The sequence below is a fragment of the Notolepis coatsorum genome (genome assembly GCF_963971535.1).
Source record: "Notolepis coatsorum genome assembly, chromosome: 10".
Classification (NCBI taxonomy): Eukaryota; Metazoa; Chordata; class Actinopteri; order Aulopiformes; family Paralepididae; genus Notolepis; species Notolepis coatsorum.
Window position 1 is genome coordinate 93,766,761 of NC_140174.1, and position 20,873 is coordinate 93,787,633.

The 20,873-nt window shown below is 42.2% G+C and overlaps 1 protein-coding gene across 2 annotated transcripts in view; it reads right to left on the bottom strand.

Annotated features, from left to right (window-relative positions):
* Positions 1 to 20,873, bottom strand: part of slc25a37 (solute carrier family 25 member 37) — a 50,870-nt gene that overhangs the window by 14,870 nt on the left and 15,127 nt on the right. For both annotated transcript variants that reach the window (XM_084323736.1, XM_084323735.1), the window contains exons 2-3: positions 6,595 to 6,823; positions 5,271 to 5,327 (exon numbers count right to left, since the gene is read on the bottom strand). In XM_084323736.1, the coding sequence (XP_084179862.1) occupies positions 5,271 to 5,327; positions 6,595 to 6,823 (286 nt within the window). The remainder of the gene's footprint in view (positions 1 to 5,270; positions 5,328 to 6,594; positions 6,824 to 20,873) is intronic.

Genomic DNA, 20,873 nt, shown 5'->3' on the forward strand with positions numbered 1-20,873 from the left:
CGGTACACGAGGAGGCAGCCTGTCACATCTTTTCACCTGCCAGCGCGGACTCTGTGGCGAGGTGTAACGCATGGGAGGCTCACACTACCCCCGCTATTTCCTGTCTCTGCTGTGCAGGCATCCCCCAACCGACCTGTAGGAGTCGCTGTCCACAACGTCCAATCCCCACCCATCGACCTCCACCCTCTAACTCTGCCAATGAGTTAGTATGACGGCTGGCCCAAGCCGGAGGCAATGCTGACATCCGGATTCGAGACCGGAGTCTCTTGCATTGGTGACGAGCGCAATCTCCGCTGCACCACCCAGCCGCACCTCCATAAACTTATATCTATAGACTGAGCACCTTGATGTGGTACAGTATGTGGATTGTCATTTTGGGCTAATGTGGGGTATGATTCTGTATTGTGTGGTATTTATTGTTGTTCTGTCATGTTTTCGCCTTTGTTGTTGTTGTTAACCCTGACAACCAATTGTTGTTTAGGTTTATTTGACATTATAAATATTGCCTGACAATAAACGTGTCTGATTCTGATTCTAATATAATTATATGTTATATAGAATTTCACTTTTATAGACAGAAAAAACAAAAGTTCTGGTAAAACTCACTTTCGGGTACTCGCCATCTTGGAAATGTGCAAATTAGGGGTCCAGACACACCCAATTGTAAAGATAAGCATTCCAATGTGTTTCTAATAGTCAAAAAACATAAAATAGACACCAAGTTTGTATTTCTAGTTAATTTGGTTCAAAAGATATAGCCAAGACCTTTTTCGGACAGCAGCCATATTGATTTGGCCACCAGGATGGCCCCGGGGGTCGCCGGCTCGGGCACCCTGGCTGAATCAATTGAGCATACTCTGGGCTACATCTGGGCCAAATTTGGTGCTTTTGCACAAATTTGCACGAAAATATTCCTAAGGCCCCCAACTATAGGCTGAATATAATTTATTATCAGCATTTTAGGTCTATTATTTTACATTTCAAAAGCATTTCTTTTACCAGTTTAATGTATTTTAATTAGGGATGCTCGATATTGGCTTTTTTACCGATACCGATATACCGATATTGTCCAACTCTTAATTTCCGATACCGATATCAACCGATACCGATATATGCAGGGTTTCCCCCCCCCCCCCCCCCCCCAAAAACGGAATAATTTCAGGTAATTAACATTACATATCTCTTGTCATGGAATTAACACAACATTATGCATACTTTTGACAATAAATAAAATCTGAATCTGTTCTTACTTGCTTGCCTGGGTAAATAAAGGTTAAATAAATGTAAAAAAAATAAATAAAAAATTATTTAAAACCGATACCGATATTTTCCGATTGAATGCCAATATCGGCCGATAATATCGGACATCCCTAATTTTAATTGTTTTTAATTATAGGCCTATTTCACACATTCTATGAAACCAATACATTCATCTCGCGAAAACATTATTCAGAATGGTATAATGGGATCACCTACGGGAGGCTGCAATTCAAAACTGGCCCCCGTAAAAATGTCCAAACACCCCCTCCCACTGTACAGTTTCCTCCCCCTCGTATATATATTTTCTGTTAGGATCTCTGTTTAACAGTACTGTATATTTGCATATCTTGTATGTCACAAATGTAACAGTACTGTATATCATGCATGTCATAAATGTCATGATATATATCTGTATGTTGTGTATGTCATAAATGTCATTATGAATTGAAAATGGGGGACCCTGATGTAAACAAGACGAAAGTCTTTCTCTGGGTCTGCATCCCCTTAACAATTGTGTGTATTGAGCCGTACTGTATTGTACCCCATTCTGCAATCTGTTAATAAAGTTTCCAATCAATCAATCAATCTCTGAGGAAGGGAGCTGCAATTTTTTTCCGAGGGAGTGGCCAGCTTATATCCAGCTAACTCAACTAAACCTGCTCTGGATCTGTTGCCATAGTGATTTAGACAATCACGCGTCGGGAACCGAAAGATTTGGCTTAAGTCAAGTTATCCTGAAAATTATCCGGCTAACTCAGTTAGGCAGGTACCCTAACCCTGGTACACACATCCACCTACAAACCAATACACACATCCACCTACAAACCGGTACACACCTCCACCTACAAACCAATACACACATCCACCTACAAACCAATACACATAAACCTACAAACCAATACACGCATCAACCTACAAAGAGATGTTGTTGCAGCTTCTGAACTGTCCCATTTCACTACATTACGTGACAACAGTATGTAAACAGAACACATATTGCTGGTGCCTGGAAGTGGGATAAATGCTAGTTAAGACTAGATGAGCAGTGTTGAAAATTGCCCCATTTAACCATTCGGTCCCCATTTCAGATGCAGTGAAGGTAGAGCTTCCCACGGTGAGGCTGTGACACCACACCACCGCAGAGTCCAGCTGATCACACATCACCGCTGATCACTATAGGTTGGGTTTGATACCGGTACCTGTGAATCGATATTGGTAGCCAACGGTACCTTTTTTCAGCACTTTAGTCTCTAAAAATGTAATCTACCTACCTCGGTTGTAAAAATAAATAAAAATTATTCAAACATCGAATTATTTATTATCATTATTTATTTAGAACAATATGTTAATATATATATAATATTGCAGCAAACGTTGTTACATAGTGTCATTTTATTTGGTTGTTTGTTTGATGTGTGTTTTAATTATTTCCCTTACCTCTGTGATGTATGCATCATCGGTCTCTTTTCTATATACCGTACTATTCGGACTATAAGCCGCGGCTTTTTCCCGCATTTTTCGACCCTGCGGCTTATATAACGGTGCGGCTTATATGTGGACAAAACCCGAAAATCGAAATATTGCTTTTTTTTACTGCATTGAAATGTTATTTATCTGTTCCCTTATTTACTTAATACAATTTGTAAATGAGTTAATTCTTGTTATTTGTCCGACAGTATTGTGTCCCAATGGGAGTCATTCTCTGTAGAGGTGGGAACTTAAAGCTCAATATAAGAACGGCCATGCACCACCACCCACAGAATCGAGAGAGCAATCAATCTGTCAATCCTTTCCGTGTCCGGGCCGGGTGAGGTTTCCCGTGTTGAGTCAAATTAAGCCGCAGGCTCCACTCCTTACATATGGTAATTAAACATTAAAACACATGCGGCTTATAGTCCATGGTACGAGCTCGGCAAGACGTCATGTAGGAGTCTCCGAGGCACCTTGTGCACACGTGTACAGATATTTTAGAAAAGGTACTATTATGTCTGTGTTGTGGTACGTTAACACATTGACGGCCACGAGTAATAGACGGACCCACTCTATACGGCCACCTTATCATAACAAATATTCATTGTGTGTGAGGCTGTTTGTAGAGCTAAATCTATACTTCAGTGGTCACCAACCCGTCGATCGCGATCGACTGGTCGATCTTTGAGACTGTCCCTGTAGATCTTTCCTGAAAATTTAAAATATATATTTTTTTTTAGATCTTACCCTGAGAGTCCACATTACAGTTCTACTTTTGTTTTGATGTGAAAAGTGATGCTGCACTTAGCACTGACTGAGAAAGTACACATACAGTTCTACTTTTGTTTTGATGTGAAAATGATGCTGCACTTAGCACTGACTGCACTTAGCACTGACTGAGAAAGTACACATTACAGTTCTACTTTTGTTTTGATGTGAAAAGTGATGCTGCACTTAGCACTGACTGAGAAAGTACACATTACAGTTCTACTTTATAAAATGCTAATTGTAAATATGTTTGTCAATGTTAATAATATGAGAAAGTCCACATTACAGTTCTACTTTTGTTCTGGTGTTAAAAGTGATGCTGCACTTAGCACTGACTGCACTTAGCACTGACTGAGAAAGTACACATTACAGTTCTACTTTATAAAATGCTAATTGTAAATATGTTTGTCAATGTTAATAATAGTAATTAGAATACAGGCAAATAAAAGTCATTTAGTTTAAAGTACAATCTTGGCTGTCTTTTTCTCTCAACGCTTCAATAGGTAGATCTTGCCTTCACCAAAAGAAACAAGTGATCTTGGGCTTAAAAAGGTTGGTGACCACTGCTTTATAGTATTGCCATCTGTCCATTCTCATTGTCAACTGACACCATAAACGTCCCTTCAAAATGGCTTAAAGAAATAATTTTTTCATCAATACGTTCCCATTTTATAGCGTCTTGAATATAAACATTATATGGGATTGGTCTGGTATATTTCCTGGAACGCTAGTTATAAGGCTAATAGCTAATAACGTTAAATCGAATGGCGTTTCGGCACTACAGAAGCTAGAGCTAAAAATCAAAATGCATATTGTCGGTATTCATGGTCCACCATGAATACATGAAAGGGGGGGTCGGGGGACGTTGTTTCTGATTATTGATTACCAATAACGGCGTTAGCCTCAGTAGCCACATTCGCTGATCGCCTGGTTGAGTATGAGAGCAAGGCCTGATTGGCCTGTAATTTACGTGAAAAAGATCTTACCGTGGGCCGGTTGGACTGCAAAAAGAATCTCCCAGTTATCGATCGCCATCTGGTAGATCGATATGTCCATTGGCTGATGATATATTCCTTTACTGCATAGTGAATTCGGCGTCGCAAAAGGTATTCCATGCTACATGCTACACGTATAGATTCAGCCTAGCAGGAAAGTCCATTCAAAGTCAAGAAAAATAAAAGACTGTTCTGCCACAGGGAACACTGCATTATCGAGACAGCGCCCCTACGAGGATCTGGCCGGTAATGCACTTTTCCGAATTCCAAGAGTAGGGTAAATCTGCAGTGCCGCTCGGTGACATTGAGTAGGTTATTAAAATGGAATAAAAGCCAAAACAACCTTGCCACGGACATGTCCGTGGTTGGCCCTCTACCGTTGGATCCGAAACACGGACATGTCCGTGGTTGGCCCCGAAACGGTTAACATCATGACCGATGCCCCTGTCCACACATATACGGATGTTTGAAAACAAAGTATATTCTCTGCTATCAGGACCATGGAGAGATCCCTGCAGCCTGCCATAAGGTCAGTTCATGTGTGCGTTTTTGGATTGAGGGGGTGAAAAATGCCCTTCCAGACCAGCTATGCTTCAGGGATAAAGAGGTATGTGGGACTAGGATTTTATGGCATTCGCCGTGAATTGCTTCACTAATTTGCGCGGTAAGTGAAAGTGACATAATCTCTTTAACTTTACACATAGCCAGTGTTATGGCTACAAACCGCAAGATCACCATTAATTTTGACTTGAATTGAAACAGCTTCCTAGATGATCTTACCTTCAGCTGGGTTCATGACAGCATCATGTAGAACAGTGGCCACGCTGCCTGCAATACCTGTTGGTAAACAGAACTCGTAAAGCAAGACGTGCACGAAAACATTGACTATGAGCAATAATCACGTAATGAGTAATAACTGGCTTGCAGATAAAAGATAAAAATACCAAAGCCAATATACGTACAGAACAATAATGATTAAATTCCCAGGTTATATACCCAGGGCTGTACACTGCGATGATATCGTCGCGAATTGCCCCTTTAATTGGCCGTTGCGATTGGTAAATATTATCTGGGGGCGGGCTTGCGAGTAGTGCTTTCAAGCCTTGGATTCGCATTTCACTCCTAAATTATCCAAGGCGTGTGATGACGCGATGACGTCACTCACGCGAGCTGAGCAGTGAGCACTCAGCAGGTATGATCAGCGGGAACAATCGACTGAGCACTCACTCTGATAGACTGGCTGACTGTCTGATTTAGCTATGAAGAAAAGTAAAGTTAGTATTGCTTCATATTTTCGACGCGTTCGACCTCCTATAGTGAGCTGAACTGAACTGAACTCAGACACACGGAGAGAGCTGCGGCGTCTGCTCCTCCTCCAGCCCTCTCGCAACCGTGGCTGTTGTAAACACTGGGACCTCGGTGAGCCTGCCAGCCGGCTAGCTACTGATAGCTATCAACAAATGCTCCAGTAAGTCTAGTAGTGCATGATAGCTTGCGTTAGCTTACTGTTCAAAACGAAACGTCCCATTAAACTAAATAGTTCAGATAGCTCCGTCCTGATATCAATGTCTTATAACACTGAGTCGATGCGTATTCGAGCTGAGGGCACGCTGAATATAGTCAATAGGGACCAGCTGCAGCGCCGGAGAATCCTCGCCGTAGCTGGAGGCTACAGTATAGGGCCCAGCTGCAGCTCCGGAGAATCCTGGCCGTAGCTGGAGGCTACTCAGTACGACTGGTTGCATATAGCGAGCATTTAGACTTGTTGCGTGGTGGCGATGTCTCGCAGATAATACAACTACAAGTATGATTATATAATATATATATTTTATTAAAAAATATATATATAAAATAATTTTTTTTTTTTTTTATAAATCAAAAACAATCGATATAAATAATGGTAAAATTGTTATTTAAAAATTTGCCCCTAAAAAATTTTTTTTGCCCCTAAATTTCTCATTTAGGGGCAAGTGTGCCCCTAGTGAAAAAGCTTAGCGTACAGCCCTGATACACCCCCCCCCCCTTAGCCTGACATCCAAGGAGTCACTTTGAGAATGAATGAACTGAATTGTGTTTGAAAGCTGGAAGGGAGACTGAATGCTACCGTTGGCTAAATGGCTGTTGCCTCCGTTGTGAATGACATTGCTGAGGGTGCGTTTGATGCGTTCATAGCAGGCGAAGTAGAGTGCATGGGCGGGTCCGGCCCCCACCATGGTTATGTTGAGGCCCCTCAGCGGTCTGAAGAACCCCTCCGTACGCATGATCCTCTTCAGGGCCTCGTACACACCGCTGTACTGGGCTTTAGGGTCAGGCTGGAGGCTCTGCATCCTCGTCTGGAAAGAAAAATAAAAGGGATTTGATCACACACAACATTTCTTCTGATTTTGTTAAGAAGATTATTTCACTTTTCATGTTGTCAGAAATCCTTTTTTTTTTAATGTCAATTCTCTGCTCATTTTATGCCCGTCTATAATTATGCCAATTTTATGCAAATTTTATGCCTATGTCTATTTTGTCTGTACATCACTGGTGTGAAGCACTTTGGGCTGAAATGCATATATGAAAGGTGCTATACAAATAAAGTTTATTCATATTATTGTTGTCAATGTACACAAATGTTGAAATCTTTAAAACATTTCTCTCCTAGTTACATACACAGTCCCCCACACATATCTCATCAGATAGGTCAGAGCGCAGGGTCGCTCGCAGTGCAGTGCGGGTTCAGTGCCTTGCACTTGGGCAGGATGGTGGGCACTGTGGATGTAATACCAGCCACCCTTCAGTCACCAGCTGGAATACCACCCACCCAACCACCTCCAATGTACGACTGACCAAGCCGGAGGTACCGCTGACAGTTGGATTCAATCCCAGAGTCTCTGCGGTGGCACCTTTATTTTTATTTTTTAAATACTTTTATTTCATTAATCCTTTATTTAGCCAGGAAGGTCCCATTGAGAGAAGAAGTCACAGTTCTCTGTCATTAAGTGCTCTTGGCAGCACTCTTGGTCCTCTCAGAGAAATGTCCCTCCCAGGCCTTGGGCAGCTTTTTGTTATACTCTACTATGCCAAGTTAACTGGCGCACAAAGCATGTTGTTAATGGAGCGGCTCGGGAGGTACAGCAGGCCAAGCCTATCTCCCTCAGCATCTTGCCATACGTTTCCTTCTGTTCAACAATAAAATATCCATTTAATTTCCGTCAAATACAGATTTAGGAGCTTGAGGGCTACAAAACCCACCAGTGCAGTCTATGTGCAGATTTCTTCCTGACATAAGTAGGCCTGATTGAGAGAATCTTGTAATCAGCCTAATGTCCCAACAGTTTAATCCTCTTTTACTCCTCTAGGAACCTCGTTATCCAAGTAGTTCTGCCTACTTAACTACTCAACGCTTTTCTCTCTTGATGAACGGCAACTTATCTCGATAATGTAGCAAGCAAAACAGAACAGGCAATTAACCAGAGGTGGAAAGTGACTAATTAGTTAGTTACGTCACTTTGATTTAAAAGTTATTTTTTAATAGCATCTTTTTTTTTAAGTAATTTTCTAGACATTACTCCAACTTGTGTTCAATTTCAGACAAGTACTTACATTCTAGTCATATCTGTACTTTTTAGACCTCCACAATTTACAAATGAATAAACTAAATAAAAAACTAGGACTGAACAATTAATCAATCGATTATTCTAAATCACAATACAGCCCTGGCTAGTGCAATATCCAAATCGCAGAAGGCTGCGTTATTTAACAGCAACATGTGTCAAAATACCATTCTAATATGTGTTATAAGGCTGTCACATTTCCCCCAATTTCAAGTTCGAACAAATACAAAGTAAAAGATAATTAGTTTGAACCAATTTTGAAAGTATAGCTCACGAAGGGAAGGGTCAGTCAATTTGAATAGAATACATTAAAAAAGAAAGAACCCAATCTACCAAAATACTGTACATTGTGTTCCATCTTGCTAGGGATTTTACCATTTGGGATTGGCAGAAGCTGTATGCGACAGATTACTAATCAGCACTAGGAGGAAACTAATTCACACACACCCTTTTGCGGCATGAGGCTGATTAGCAGAAGTGTGCGCAACGCTGATGAGAACCTCCCAGCTGTAGCACAAGTTACCAGCGATTGCCTTTAACAAAAAGATGACCCTCCCAAATGACCTAGTATAATTCACACACAATTCAAACATCAAGTCGTTATCTCAAGTGTTGGTGGTACCATCTGCTGCCATCGTGCCACTTCATGAAGGTATCACTATGTTCCTTGTACCAGCTGCTGGTCTGTGATGCTGTGTTAATGAGTGGGCAGGCATTTAACTCCAAGACTAAAATGACACCCCAGAATATCAATACGTGTGTGTGTATACCTGATGGATACTGAGGAGATAAATATTACTTCAAACCTCTCTGGTTTTATTTCAATTTTTAAGTCCAATTGAAAGGTTCTTAGAACGGCCTCTATACTCTGATCCAGTTTCACCTCTTCAGGCCTAAATCATGGTTTTGATCTGACCTGTCGGCAGCTGTTCCCTCGGAATGTCAAGGCTATAGGTAAGAGGACTCTAGCCCGTAGCAGAGCTCCATTTTATCACCTATATAACGGTATCGATTAGGGGTGGGAATCACCAGTTTCATCACGATACGATACGATATCGATTCTTTGGACAACGATACGATATTTTCCGATATCACAAAGTCTGCCACGATACGATTCGATTCAGGTGCCTGCGATCGATATGAGACGATATTATATGCCCATTTAATACAATCGGTAACATTTAAATCAACAAAAGAAAAGGCAATGGAAATATCATTTGACATTTTTATTTTTGAGCTCTTCCAGACATTTAAATGAAAAACAATCTATTGTTTTTAATACAAATAGACCTCCTGTTCACTGTTTTTGGTTCGTTTTTCGATATTAATATCCTATTCACTGTCACAGAGCTGTATTTTGGCTGGAAAAGGCATATTGGGAGTCCGAAGGTGCAGTACCGGCCAGATCCTGGTAGTGGCGCTGTCTCGAGAATGCAGTAACCCCCCTCCTTCCCAGTCCCCACTTCTCTCTCTGGGTTAGCTTGTTGTTAGCTTACGCTAACGTAACGTTAATTTAGATCTTTAACGCGACGTGGGCATAATGGAATGGCGAGGATTGCGGAATAAAAGAGCAGGGACATGTTTTGGGTCGCAGAATAGGCACACTAGCCTTGCTCTAGTGACGCTCTAGACGCTACTGCTGTGTGCTGTTGATCCGAGCCGAGCGGATACGACACTCCATGGGATTTTCAAAATAAGAGTATCGCAATATGAATCGATCTTTTTACGTTGCATCGATCCTATTTGATTATTGATAATAGATCGATATATCAATCTGGATCGATGTATCGTCCCACCCCTAGTATCGATGTGTGTTACCAATATTATTACCCGTTGATTAGCTCTCTTTTATGGGCTCTAACGGAATAATTTTCTAAGCTAGCACGAAGATGGCATCATATGAAACTAGAGATCTCCAAGAATCCATAGATATCAGCGATGTCATGCTAGCTCAGCCCCGATAATACAGTATCGGTCGGGCTCTACCCTATATAGTCAATACAGAATTGTTCTTGGGCCTAGAATTATGTGAAGACAAGTGCAGGAATTATAATTTTTTTGTTCTCAAAAGAGCAACTAGGTTATCATCTCTCTATTTAGGCCAATACATTGGTTGGAATTTTTAAGTAAATTCTGGGCGTTGATGCAAAACGCTTTAGAGTAATACTGGCCTGTCAGATCATCTGGACAAGGGTAGGCCTAATAACCATCATGACTTCTTTCTTAACCCGACTTCTCTGAAATGTCTTTATATACCCCGGCCAAAACACTGAAGTGAATTTAACACCATATACAACAGAAGTAGACCAAGTTTGTTTGTTTACTTCTTTTTTTACCCAGGGACAGTGCACATTAATGAACATCTTCAGTTTACACATCAATGTAAATGTGCTAGATTTTAGCTAATTAGCTAGTTTCCATCTGTAGTCCCTGCCTACCATGCATGTCTTTATGGTGTGGGAGGAAACTGGAGTAGGAGTACTTGGAGGAAACCCACGCGAACACAGGGAGAACATGTAAACCCCACACAGAAAGGCCCCCTGCTGGGGTTCGAACCCAGGACCTTCTTGCTGTGAGGCAGCAGTGCTAACCACTGTGCCACCCTACTAGCAGTCTACATGTTGTACATTTGCTTATGAAAGCTTCAGGAGGAAATGGCGACAGTGACTTGTGTAACACTACAGTAGAGATGTAGGGCTAATTGACCCATCTCAAAACACGCCCTCTTTTCTTGATCCTCCAATCGCAAAGGTCGCTTCCTGGAAAGATTATCTCAATAGAGCATGGAGGAGAACATCCTGACTATTGTTCGTATAGTCGTATACAGTAGGTTAATGATTTGCGTGCGCCACATTAACATTGTTGTCCGGGTTATCCGGCAAGCTAAATAATCAAAACACTAGCTTGTTGGGAAACAACAGCTGAGCAAAAGCAGAGAGAGGATTCCAGGGGGCAAAGTTCAGTCCAGCCGATGCTTTGCACTTTTCTATACAGCCCCACTTTAGACTAACTAAAAACCTATCCAGCAAACCTCTCTGACTGTGAATTTAACTAGAGAATTATGACTTCAAGACGGCACTAAATTGGAAAGATGTTAAACTCAAATCATATGACCGTATCAGGGTTTCCGTTAGAAAAAATTGTTGCCGGTCTCCGTGACCTGCAAGATTTCAATCTACCGGACAAATGAGATTAATTCCGGTCATAGTTTATTGAGCTTTAAAACAATTGATAGGCAGGCAATATAAAGAATGTCATCCTCAAGGCATGTAGATTTATAATATTATTACTTAAAACTAGGCTACTTTTGCGTATACAGTCATTAATTAATATATTCCAAATAAAATAAGTCCCTCGATACTCCGTGCTGCTGCTGACTTGAACTAAAATAGACCGCGTATGTGGGCAGTCGGTCCGACACTAAACAGCAGTCTGTTATAATCACATTTTTATGAGCTAACGAATTCCGTTATATTGGACATTTGTATTAATTATATCAAGCGAAGAACTGAGAAAGCAGAGAGACGGCAACATTATCGTGGTTTGCGTGACGACTCTCTCCACCTCGCAACGACTTATTTGCAAAGAGTATGGCGCTGCAGAGAAGCTGATTTAGCTGTTATTGGCTCTTTTCTGGGAACCGCACAGCAGCGCCCCCCACCCAACATTGGCTGAAAATGGCCAAATTGGAGTACTGCTGGAATACTGCATTGTGCCGTTGCCTCTCTGGCTCTGCAGCTTCACACAAAAGTCCGCACACCAGCACTAAGCTCTCGCCGACAACGTCGTTGTCATTATTAGAAGCAACGAGGAAACAAATGTAATGATCGTTTCGTTCATCGCATAGGCTATTTAATTTTAGCCTATTTTAATACAATTCAAATAATCAAATTGTGCTTAGACTCAGGGAATTATTTTCACCGGACATTAAGACCGGAGATATTAAATAAGTCGGACTTCAACAGATTTTGCCGGTCAAAAACCGGTAATTACCGGCTAACGGAAACGCTGGACCGTATACAACATCTATATCCAACTGTGCATTGTGATTGGACAAGATACACGATTGCTTATAGACCAGAGATATTTATTTTATAATTTAACCCTTGCACTGAAAAACCATATAAGTCCCGTCTTTTTGGACAGCCCATGTAATTTGTACTCATATGGCGTTATAGCTTCAAAATTAAGTCAAGTCAAGTCAAGTCAAGAGTTTTATTTGTCACGGCATACGAGTATACAATGAAATGCGGGTGGTCTTGCCCGCAACGATGTGCAATACAGTGGTACAACATATAATAGAATCCAATACAAAAACATTGTGCAATAACAGGTAACATGGTGTGACATCTCGATATTTGTACATAGTTATTTACAGAGCATAGGACATGCTAGGTAGCTTTGGTAGTGCAATACACTGTTACTGTTGCTAATACTAATTTAAAGTGGCCTTTCCTTTTGGAAATAAGTGTGGGTGTGTGCGGCATGAGTGTGTGCCCGCTCATGTTAAAGTGTTAAAGTGGCTGCCTGCTGGTGTGTGAGCGTGCACAGTGTGCGTGTCGTGTGTGTGCTCATGTGTGCATAGTTAAGTGTTCTGTGGTACTCAATGTGCATTGTTCAAGACTCTGATGGCCTGGGGGAAGAAGCTGAGCCTAAGCCTCTCTGTCCTAGTAGCTGGGGTTCGCAGGCGTCTGCCTGACCTCAGCAGCTGAAACAGGCTGTTATTGGGGTGGTGGTGGGGGTCTTTCATTATTCTGCAGGCTCTGGATTTGCACCTCTTGTTGTATAGAACCTGCAGGGGAGGTAGTGCAATACCCGTGGTACGCTCGGCTGAGCGCACCACTCTCTGTAGGGCCTTCTTGTCCTGTGCCGTGCTGTTTCCATACCAGGCAGTGATGTTTCCGGTAAGAAAGATATGGTGATATGACAAGTTGTGGAAAAAAAAGTCAGCACACCGTCTGCAGTGTTCCCAAGTTTAATATAATTTAACACAACGTTTCGGCCTGTGGCCTTTTTCAAGTGTGAACTTGAGGCCGAAACGTTGTTGGATGCAATCCTACCTTGAGGGGAGGGAACAGATGGTGGAGGTAAACGGTACCCTACCCCCCCCCCTCACAGTGAGCTGTGGTGTTCCACAAGGAAGCATACTAGGACCGCTACTGTTCCTAATTTATGCAAATTACATGTCGTCAGCTTGTGACTGCAACTTGTTCCTGTTTGCGGACGACTCAGCCCTGCTGGTCTCTGACAAGAACAAGTTATTACAGGTTGAAAAAACCTTCAGCTCGGAACTAGGCAGAATCTGCATATGGCTCGCTGATAACAAACTATCATTACACATGGGCAAAACAGAGTCCATTCTCTTCGGTTCAAATAACAAACTCAGCAAGACCGACGGCTTCTCAGTTACAGTGGGTGACAATATTGTCACAAGGAAAGATGAAATTACCTACCTGGGTTCCATCCTAGAGGCTAATCTCTCCTGTGACAAAATGGCATCCAATGTAATAAAAAAAAGTCAACCAACGAACTCGATTCTTGTACCGGATCTCCTCTCTGGTAAACAAGAATACCCTGAAGACTCTGGCAGGAGCACTCATTCAGGGGTACTACGACTATGCTTGCACCTCATGGTACCAAAGCACCTCAAAGGCGCTAAAAACAAAATTACAAACATCTCAAAACAAACTGGTCAGACTACTGCTTGACCTTACTCCTAGAACCCACCTCACCCCTGCCCACTTTGACAACCTAGGATGGCTTAGAGTAGACGACAGAGTACAGCAACTTGCAATGGGCCTGGTCTACAAGATACACTACACGACCAAGGTACCCATGTACATGTCAAAATACTTCCCAAAGGTCAGTGAATACCACGATCACAACACCAGAGGGAGCTCCACAAATCATGTTAAACCCAGATTCGGCTCAAATAAGGGACTAAACACGTTTCGCAATTATGCCACATCAATGTGGAACGCCCTACCCAAAGCTGTAAAGGAATGTGGATCACTACCCACTTTCAAAACCTCTCTCAAGGGACACCTACGGGAGACTGCAATTCAACACTGGCCCCTGTAAATATCCTAACCCAACCCCCTCCAATGTACAGTCATTTACCTAGTATGGTTGTCAATAGTCCAATGTACAATTTTGTTTGTTTGTACAGTGTCTCCCACCCCCCCCCCCTCAATGTACAGTTTTACTTGTTTATACAGTGTGCCCCCCCCCCCCCCCCCAACCACCTCCAATGTAAATTACCCAGTATGGTTGTCAATATCCCAATGTACCCAACCCCCCCCCCCCCCAACCTCCTCCAATGTACAGTTTCTACATCAAATGTATATACTCCCTTTTCTTGACTCCTTCTGTATCACAAACAGTACTGTATTTGCAAATCTGGTATGTCATAAATGTATAGATGTAGCAGTACTGACTATCTGTATGTCATGTATGTCATATATGTCCTGATGAATTGAAAATGGGGGACCCTGATGTAAACAAGACGAAAGTCTTTCTCTGGTCTGCATCCCCTTAACAATTGTGTGTATTGAGCTGTACTGTATTGTACCCATTCTGCAATCTGTTAATAAAGTTTTCAATCAATCAATCAATCAATCAATTCAATCAATCAATCAAGTGTTAAATTATATTAAACTTGGGAACACTGCAGACGGTGTGCTGACTTTTTTTCCACAACTTTACATATCTATTTGAGCCAAGCACCCGTGACTATACTTTGGATGTGCGTGAGTCTTTTCTACTAGATATGACAAGTTGGCCATATCACCCAGCCCTAAGCGCTGTCGGGAATCACTGGATTGTCAAACAATTTTTTTTATTTTCTTCTTTATATAATAGATACTTGGCATCACTGTATGGATATAATATCAGCACACAAAATATTGCGATCCCCTCCCCCACCCCTACTATTCTGTATGCAACACTGGTTCATACCGTTACATCTCTGGTAGAGATGTAACGGTATGAAAAATTCATATCACGATTATAGTGACCAAAATGATCATGGTTATCAGTATTATGGACGGTTTTGTTCAAATGTGCTGAAGATTTCAGATACAAACTGAAATCAATTCACTAAATTTTATCTTGAAAACTCTAAATAAAATCTACTTTTAGCTCATTCTGTTGTGCTGTGGCCTGGCCATTTTGTCAGGGGCTGGAGTCCATAGATCAAGCAGACTGGACTACGGCTGTGTGTCTCTGGGCAGGCTATTGTCATGAGCTCCTACTTTCAGTAGCATGTCCTATGAATGCGCCTGTTCCCAGCAATAACCATAACCCCGCCCCCCTAATCTTAATCTTAACCATAACCTCATGAGAACACGCTGCTCCGGGAGATGTGCAAACTGCAAAGTAACAGGTTTTTTGGTTTTATCCGTAGATTTAAATGCGATTATCAATATCATCAAGCTTCGTTTCGATGGCACAAGCTTCGAACATTCAAAAAAAAATCGAAGTTTACATTTTTTTTTTCGTGTGTGTGCGTGCGCGGTGTGTGTGTGTGTGGCCATTGGGTGGGGCCGGAGGACAAATACACTGGAGGAAAGTAACCCAGCTCAGCACTGCCCAAATTATATCATCACTATTGCCTGTTTGAAGGATATCATCCTCAAACACATATACACCTACATGCCTTGTAGAATAGAATTCCACACATAAGAAAGAAAGATACTGGGATGAATAAACAAAATAGGAAATAAAATGTAGAAATGCATGCAATACATAAATAAATATGAATCTCCATATATGAAATAGAACATTTAGATAAGGTGCTACTGAGATGTTTTGGTGAGTTCTTTGTTTTTTTGTGGAAGTAGCCCTTCTTAAAAATGCATGAACATTCACTGATAATTGGTCTGTAGTGGAGTCTACAAGGTCTACATTGCCGGACCATGTAGAATCCGGACCTTGTAGACTGACATAATTCTGTGCATAGTTTAGTCTACACAGGCCATATTTCAAATAATCAAAATCTTACTTCATTCATATTAACCATTCTTGATTTGGGGGATTGGTAGTTCCCATGAAATCTGAAGTTGTTCAAACGACAACAGCGATCCACCTTGAATTAAATCACACAGCTGAGTGAAACCTTGTTGGCTGCGTCACAGTCACGAAAGGGGCTACTTAATTAATTAATCCAATCCACTTTATTTATAGAGCACATTTAAAAGAAAAAGAAAAAAAACGTTTACGAAAGTGCTGTACAAGCCCCACAACATAAGATAAAAAAAATAATAATTATAATTATAAATTATTTAATTCGAAGCTTCGAATTAAAATCGAAGCTCGGCCCCGAAGCTTCGATTGCCAAAAAAAGCTTCGAAGGTCAGCCCTAGTGTGTGTGTGTGTATGTCTGTGTGTGTGTGTGTGTCTTTGTGTGTGTGTTACAGAGACACTAGAGCTCAGCTAACGTCTACGTCTACATACAATGTCCTGAGGATCCACGCTCTCTGTGTGATGCAGTTACACATTGGAACAATTGTTTAAAACAATGTCGGTATAGAGCTCCAGGGCACTGGTTAGGGAGGAATATGACAAAAATAATACTGATACTGTATGTGATGGGTGTTAGTAGGGGTGGACGGTATGGTCTAAAATTTATATCACGGTATAATTTGAAGCATAGACGGTAACGGTATATATCACGGTATCATCGTTTTTGATAAATTTTTTTTTTATTTTATATAATTTTTTTTTTTTTTTTATAAAATATATATATTATATAATTAGACTTGTACTTGTATTATCTGCGAGACATCGCCACCACGCAACAAGCTCCACTGTCTGTGTGTACTCTAGTAGCCTCCAGCTACGGCCAGGATTCCCCGGAGCTGCACCTGGACCTATACTCGAGTAGCCTCGAGCAGAGCTACGGCCAGGATTCTCCGGCGCTGCACCTGGACCCTATTATATTGGAATAACGTTAGCAAGCCCTCAGCTCGAATACGCATCGAATCAGTGTTATAAGACATTGATATCAGGAGCTATCCGGCTAAGCCGGATATATAACGTTAATACAACGCAATTTTGTAAGCCAACGTTAGCTCAGGGAGACGCCGCCGACAGCTGAGCTCCCGTGTCCCGTCCCACTAGACTACTAGATCCGTGTTTACATGCGTGCGGTAGGGGCTGGCACGCCCACTGCGCGAAGCCTCCTAAATAACTTTTTCCAGTTCGCACAAACGTGTGCAACAAACTGCTGCAGTCTTTTTACCAGTCTGTTGTGGCCAGCATCCTCTTCTATGCTGTGGCATGCTGGGGAGGCTACATCAACTCAAGGGACACCAACAAGCTCAACAAGCTGGTGAGGAAGGCTAGCTCCGTGGTGGGAGTCGAGCTACCTAGACTTGAGGTGATGGTAGAGAGGGGGATGATAAGGAAGCTGGATGCCATCATGGAGAACCCCTACCACCCCCTCTACGACGAGCTAGTCAAGATGAGAAGCTCGTTCAGCCACAGACTCATCCCCCCCCGACACTCAACTAACCGCCTCGGACAGTCCTTCATACCAGCGGCCATCAGGCTCCACAACAGTGGGCAGCGACTAGCAGCCTCCAGGCCCCACAACAGGGGGCAGCGACAGCGACTGCTACCAGACATTGACCTGGGACTTATAGGAACCCAAGGGGGACAAAGTAGACTACCCTGGTACTTTGATTAATGTATACTCAGTAGATAGTAAATTATAACACTACCTCATGCATACTGCACCTTATGTGACACTGTGAATAATGTGAATATTCCTCAGCTAGTCAGATAGTAAATTATATTGACCATATTGATCAAATTGTTTACACTGCCTGTGTTGTCTTTTACTACCTGTATACTGTGTTGTTTTACTACCTGTACCCCTCCCCCCCTCCCCCCCATGCTGCTATGATGCCTGAATTTCCCCAAGGGGATCAATAAAGGAATATCTTATCTTATCTTACATATCCATTATCTATATACATAATTCTATCTATTTTTAGGGGCAAATGCGAGTGAAATAGTCGCGCTGTGGTTACATGACGTCATTGGTATTTTAGAGCTGCACTACCGGTTTAGACGGTATAGTCAAAATCCATACCGTAGAGCAAATTCATACCGTTTATACCGTATACCGTTTATACCGTCCACCCCTAGGTGTTAGCCTGTGTACTTCAACCACACAGCCCTCTGCCTGCACCATTCATCTGATGTAGCCTGTGTTGTGAAGGATCAGATTAAACCGAATATGTATATTTATTTATATATATATATTTAATTGTATTTGTATATCGTTTGATATCCCCTGTATATTCCTTGTACAATATGCATTGAATATCCCTTTAGTCTACTAAACAGCCCATAATAGTTTCATTCTACCATTGGACGAGAACCTGGCGCCAGGTTGCCATACCCCTAGGTCCAAGTTCAATCGTGCCGCCTAACATGTCGTGGCAAACCCCGGTTCCGCGCAGTAATATGTCGGGCGAAATACGAATGGTACTATTTGTTCATAGCGCATATATATATGGCGCAAGTAAAGTAGAACTTTCTTTTAGTCCAGTTCTTTACCCTCCAACAGAGTGACAGACGCAAAGCCTCCCCACGACGCACGTGCGGTGTAGTAAGGCCTACTTGGCCCAGAATAGGCATTGAGATATCGTGTAGATTAATAGTTGAATAGTCATAGTTTGGCACTATACCGTCGAGTTGGACGTATTCTATTAAGCTAATAATAGTCTATTTATGTATGGTGCATCGTTCGGTTAGAGTTCTAAAGTTATCAGTACCCCCATCGTTCCTGACGTTATCTGGACGCTTAACCAGGCTGGTCAGACCCCTAGTGGTGATTGCATCCGAGGAGCTCCGGGCCAAGAGCGACTGGACCTGTATATTGGATTACTCTACCCGGACGACGGCGAGCCTTCCACGGCTTGGATTATGCTTTGTGTGCTTTGATTATTCCATGGATAAAGGCCAACACTGCGGAGTGTTGGAATTACCCCCCGGAGAGGACTCCAGGTGAGACGGCGCTCTACACGTGAGGTCGCCTCACGTCTCTCCGTTGTGGACCGGCAGATACCGTTCCACAGAGGGTCCAGCTGTATTCGTCTGCGGTCCGAGGTTCTGTGGGCACCGTGTCCAAGACTTTGGATTCTCCCAAGACACCGTCGGCCAGATGGGATACCGCCAGCGGCTTCTCTAACCCCCCCCTCCTACTGTCTTACAACCAGCGGGACCCCCCCCCCCCCTTAGTGTATCCAGCTATAATCATTTAAGTACCATCGCTATCGTTTCCTAAATATTCCAGGTTGTATACTTACTCCCTGCGCAACCAGAGATTGGACATTCAATGTTGATTTACCTACGAATACTCATTTGCCATAAAAGTGCATATTCCATATTTCAAATCATAAATGTAATTAAGTGATCGTTGTATACACCCTTTGCTGTATTAAACCTTCGATTTGGTACATTTGTGTGGATTCGTTTCATCAGGTGGGAAAGTGTTCATCATACTTATATCTTGTACTGGGTGGCCAGAAGTTAAAGTACATGAGGTAGTGGTATTAAATATCATATCTAACAATACAGTCAGGGAATTGTACCCCTCAGTTACAGCCTGTGTACTCCAACCACACAGCCCTCAATACAACATGTTAGCCCACACTGTACCTACAGTATACCATGAGTTGTGTGTTGTTAGCGTTAGCATGAAACAGGAAGTGAGTGACGAGAGGTGCGGGAAGAATCGCTCTTACCATCTAGCGTTAACATGCCAATAACTATAATTGGAGTGTTTGTCTGTGTCATAGGTATATCAATGACTACAGGTTCACTATGGCATGTTGTAAACAGGTGCCCGAGAGCAAATTAGGACCCGTGTAGTATCGCCCTCTTGCGTTCAAAAAGTGTAACTTCATACTGAATTAAGAAGTATCTCAATGGACAATGATGGAAATGAATTCAATTAACCCATTCTCCGCCACCACTTTGATTCGTCCTAAACCGTCCTCTGCCAGCTCTATTTGTCTATATGGAGATGTTGACCTTCTTTGCAGGGCTATAACTTTTTAAATTGTATTGCTAAATTGACTTTCCTATGGCCCATTCAACATCCATTATCTATCGTTCAGGATGTAGGAATGTTTTACTTTTTCATTCACACATTCATACTAAAATACTGTCTAGAGTATAAATATGTTTTTATCGTTTTCTGCTGTATTTCATAGAACGTGAGATATAGCCATTTATGCATATATTAGATCGTCAAATGCAGTTTGATAGCGATTGACGCCAGATTGAAAATTTCAACTGTACATGATCCTAGACATTATGACTTATCATCTGATGTTGACCGGGGGGGGGGGGGGGGGGGGGGGGGGGCGTTTATAATGCAATGACCGACGTTAAATGATTCATGCTGTATGGGTGATATATAGATTAGAGCAGTTTGTATGGTTAATAATCAAAAACGCTGAAACTCACCGCAGCTTCCTCTTACCGTTGGGTGATCAGCGTGGAGCAAAAAGATAGCTATTATGGGATGTTGATCTAGATTAACCATTTCCGGGTTGTATAATACTATATACGTCCAAATAACGTTGTTTATTGAGTTATGGCAACGGATCGATTATCCAGTGTGTCGAGATGGAGTCCCGGGAGCGATCGCGAGTGGCAGACGGAATAGGGGGGACACCAAGCACTTCCGGTTTGGCACCTCGCTGATCGGCCACCAGGTGGCGGTATTGAAGCGCTGGAGAGTTGAGCGGAGTCCTACAGCACCAGT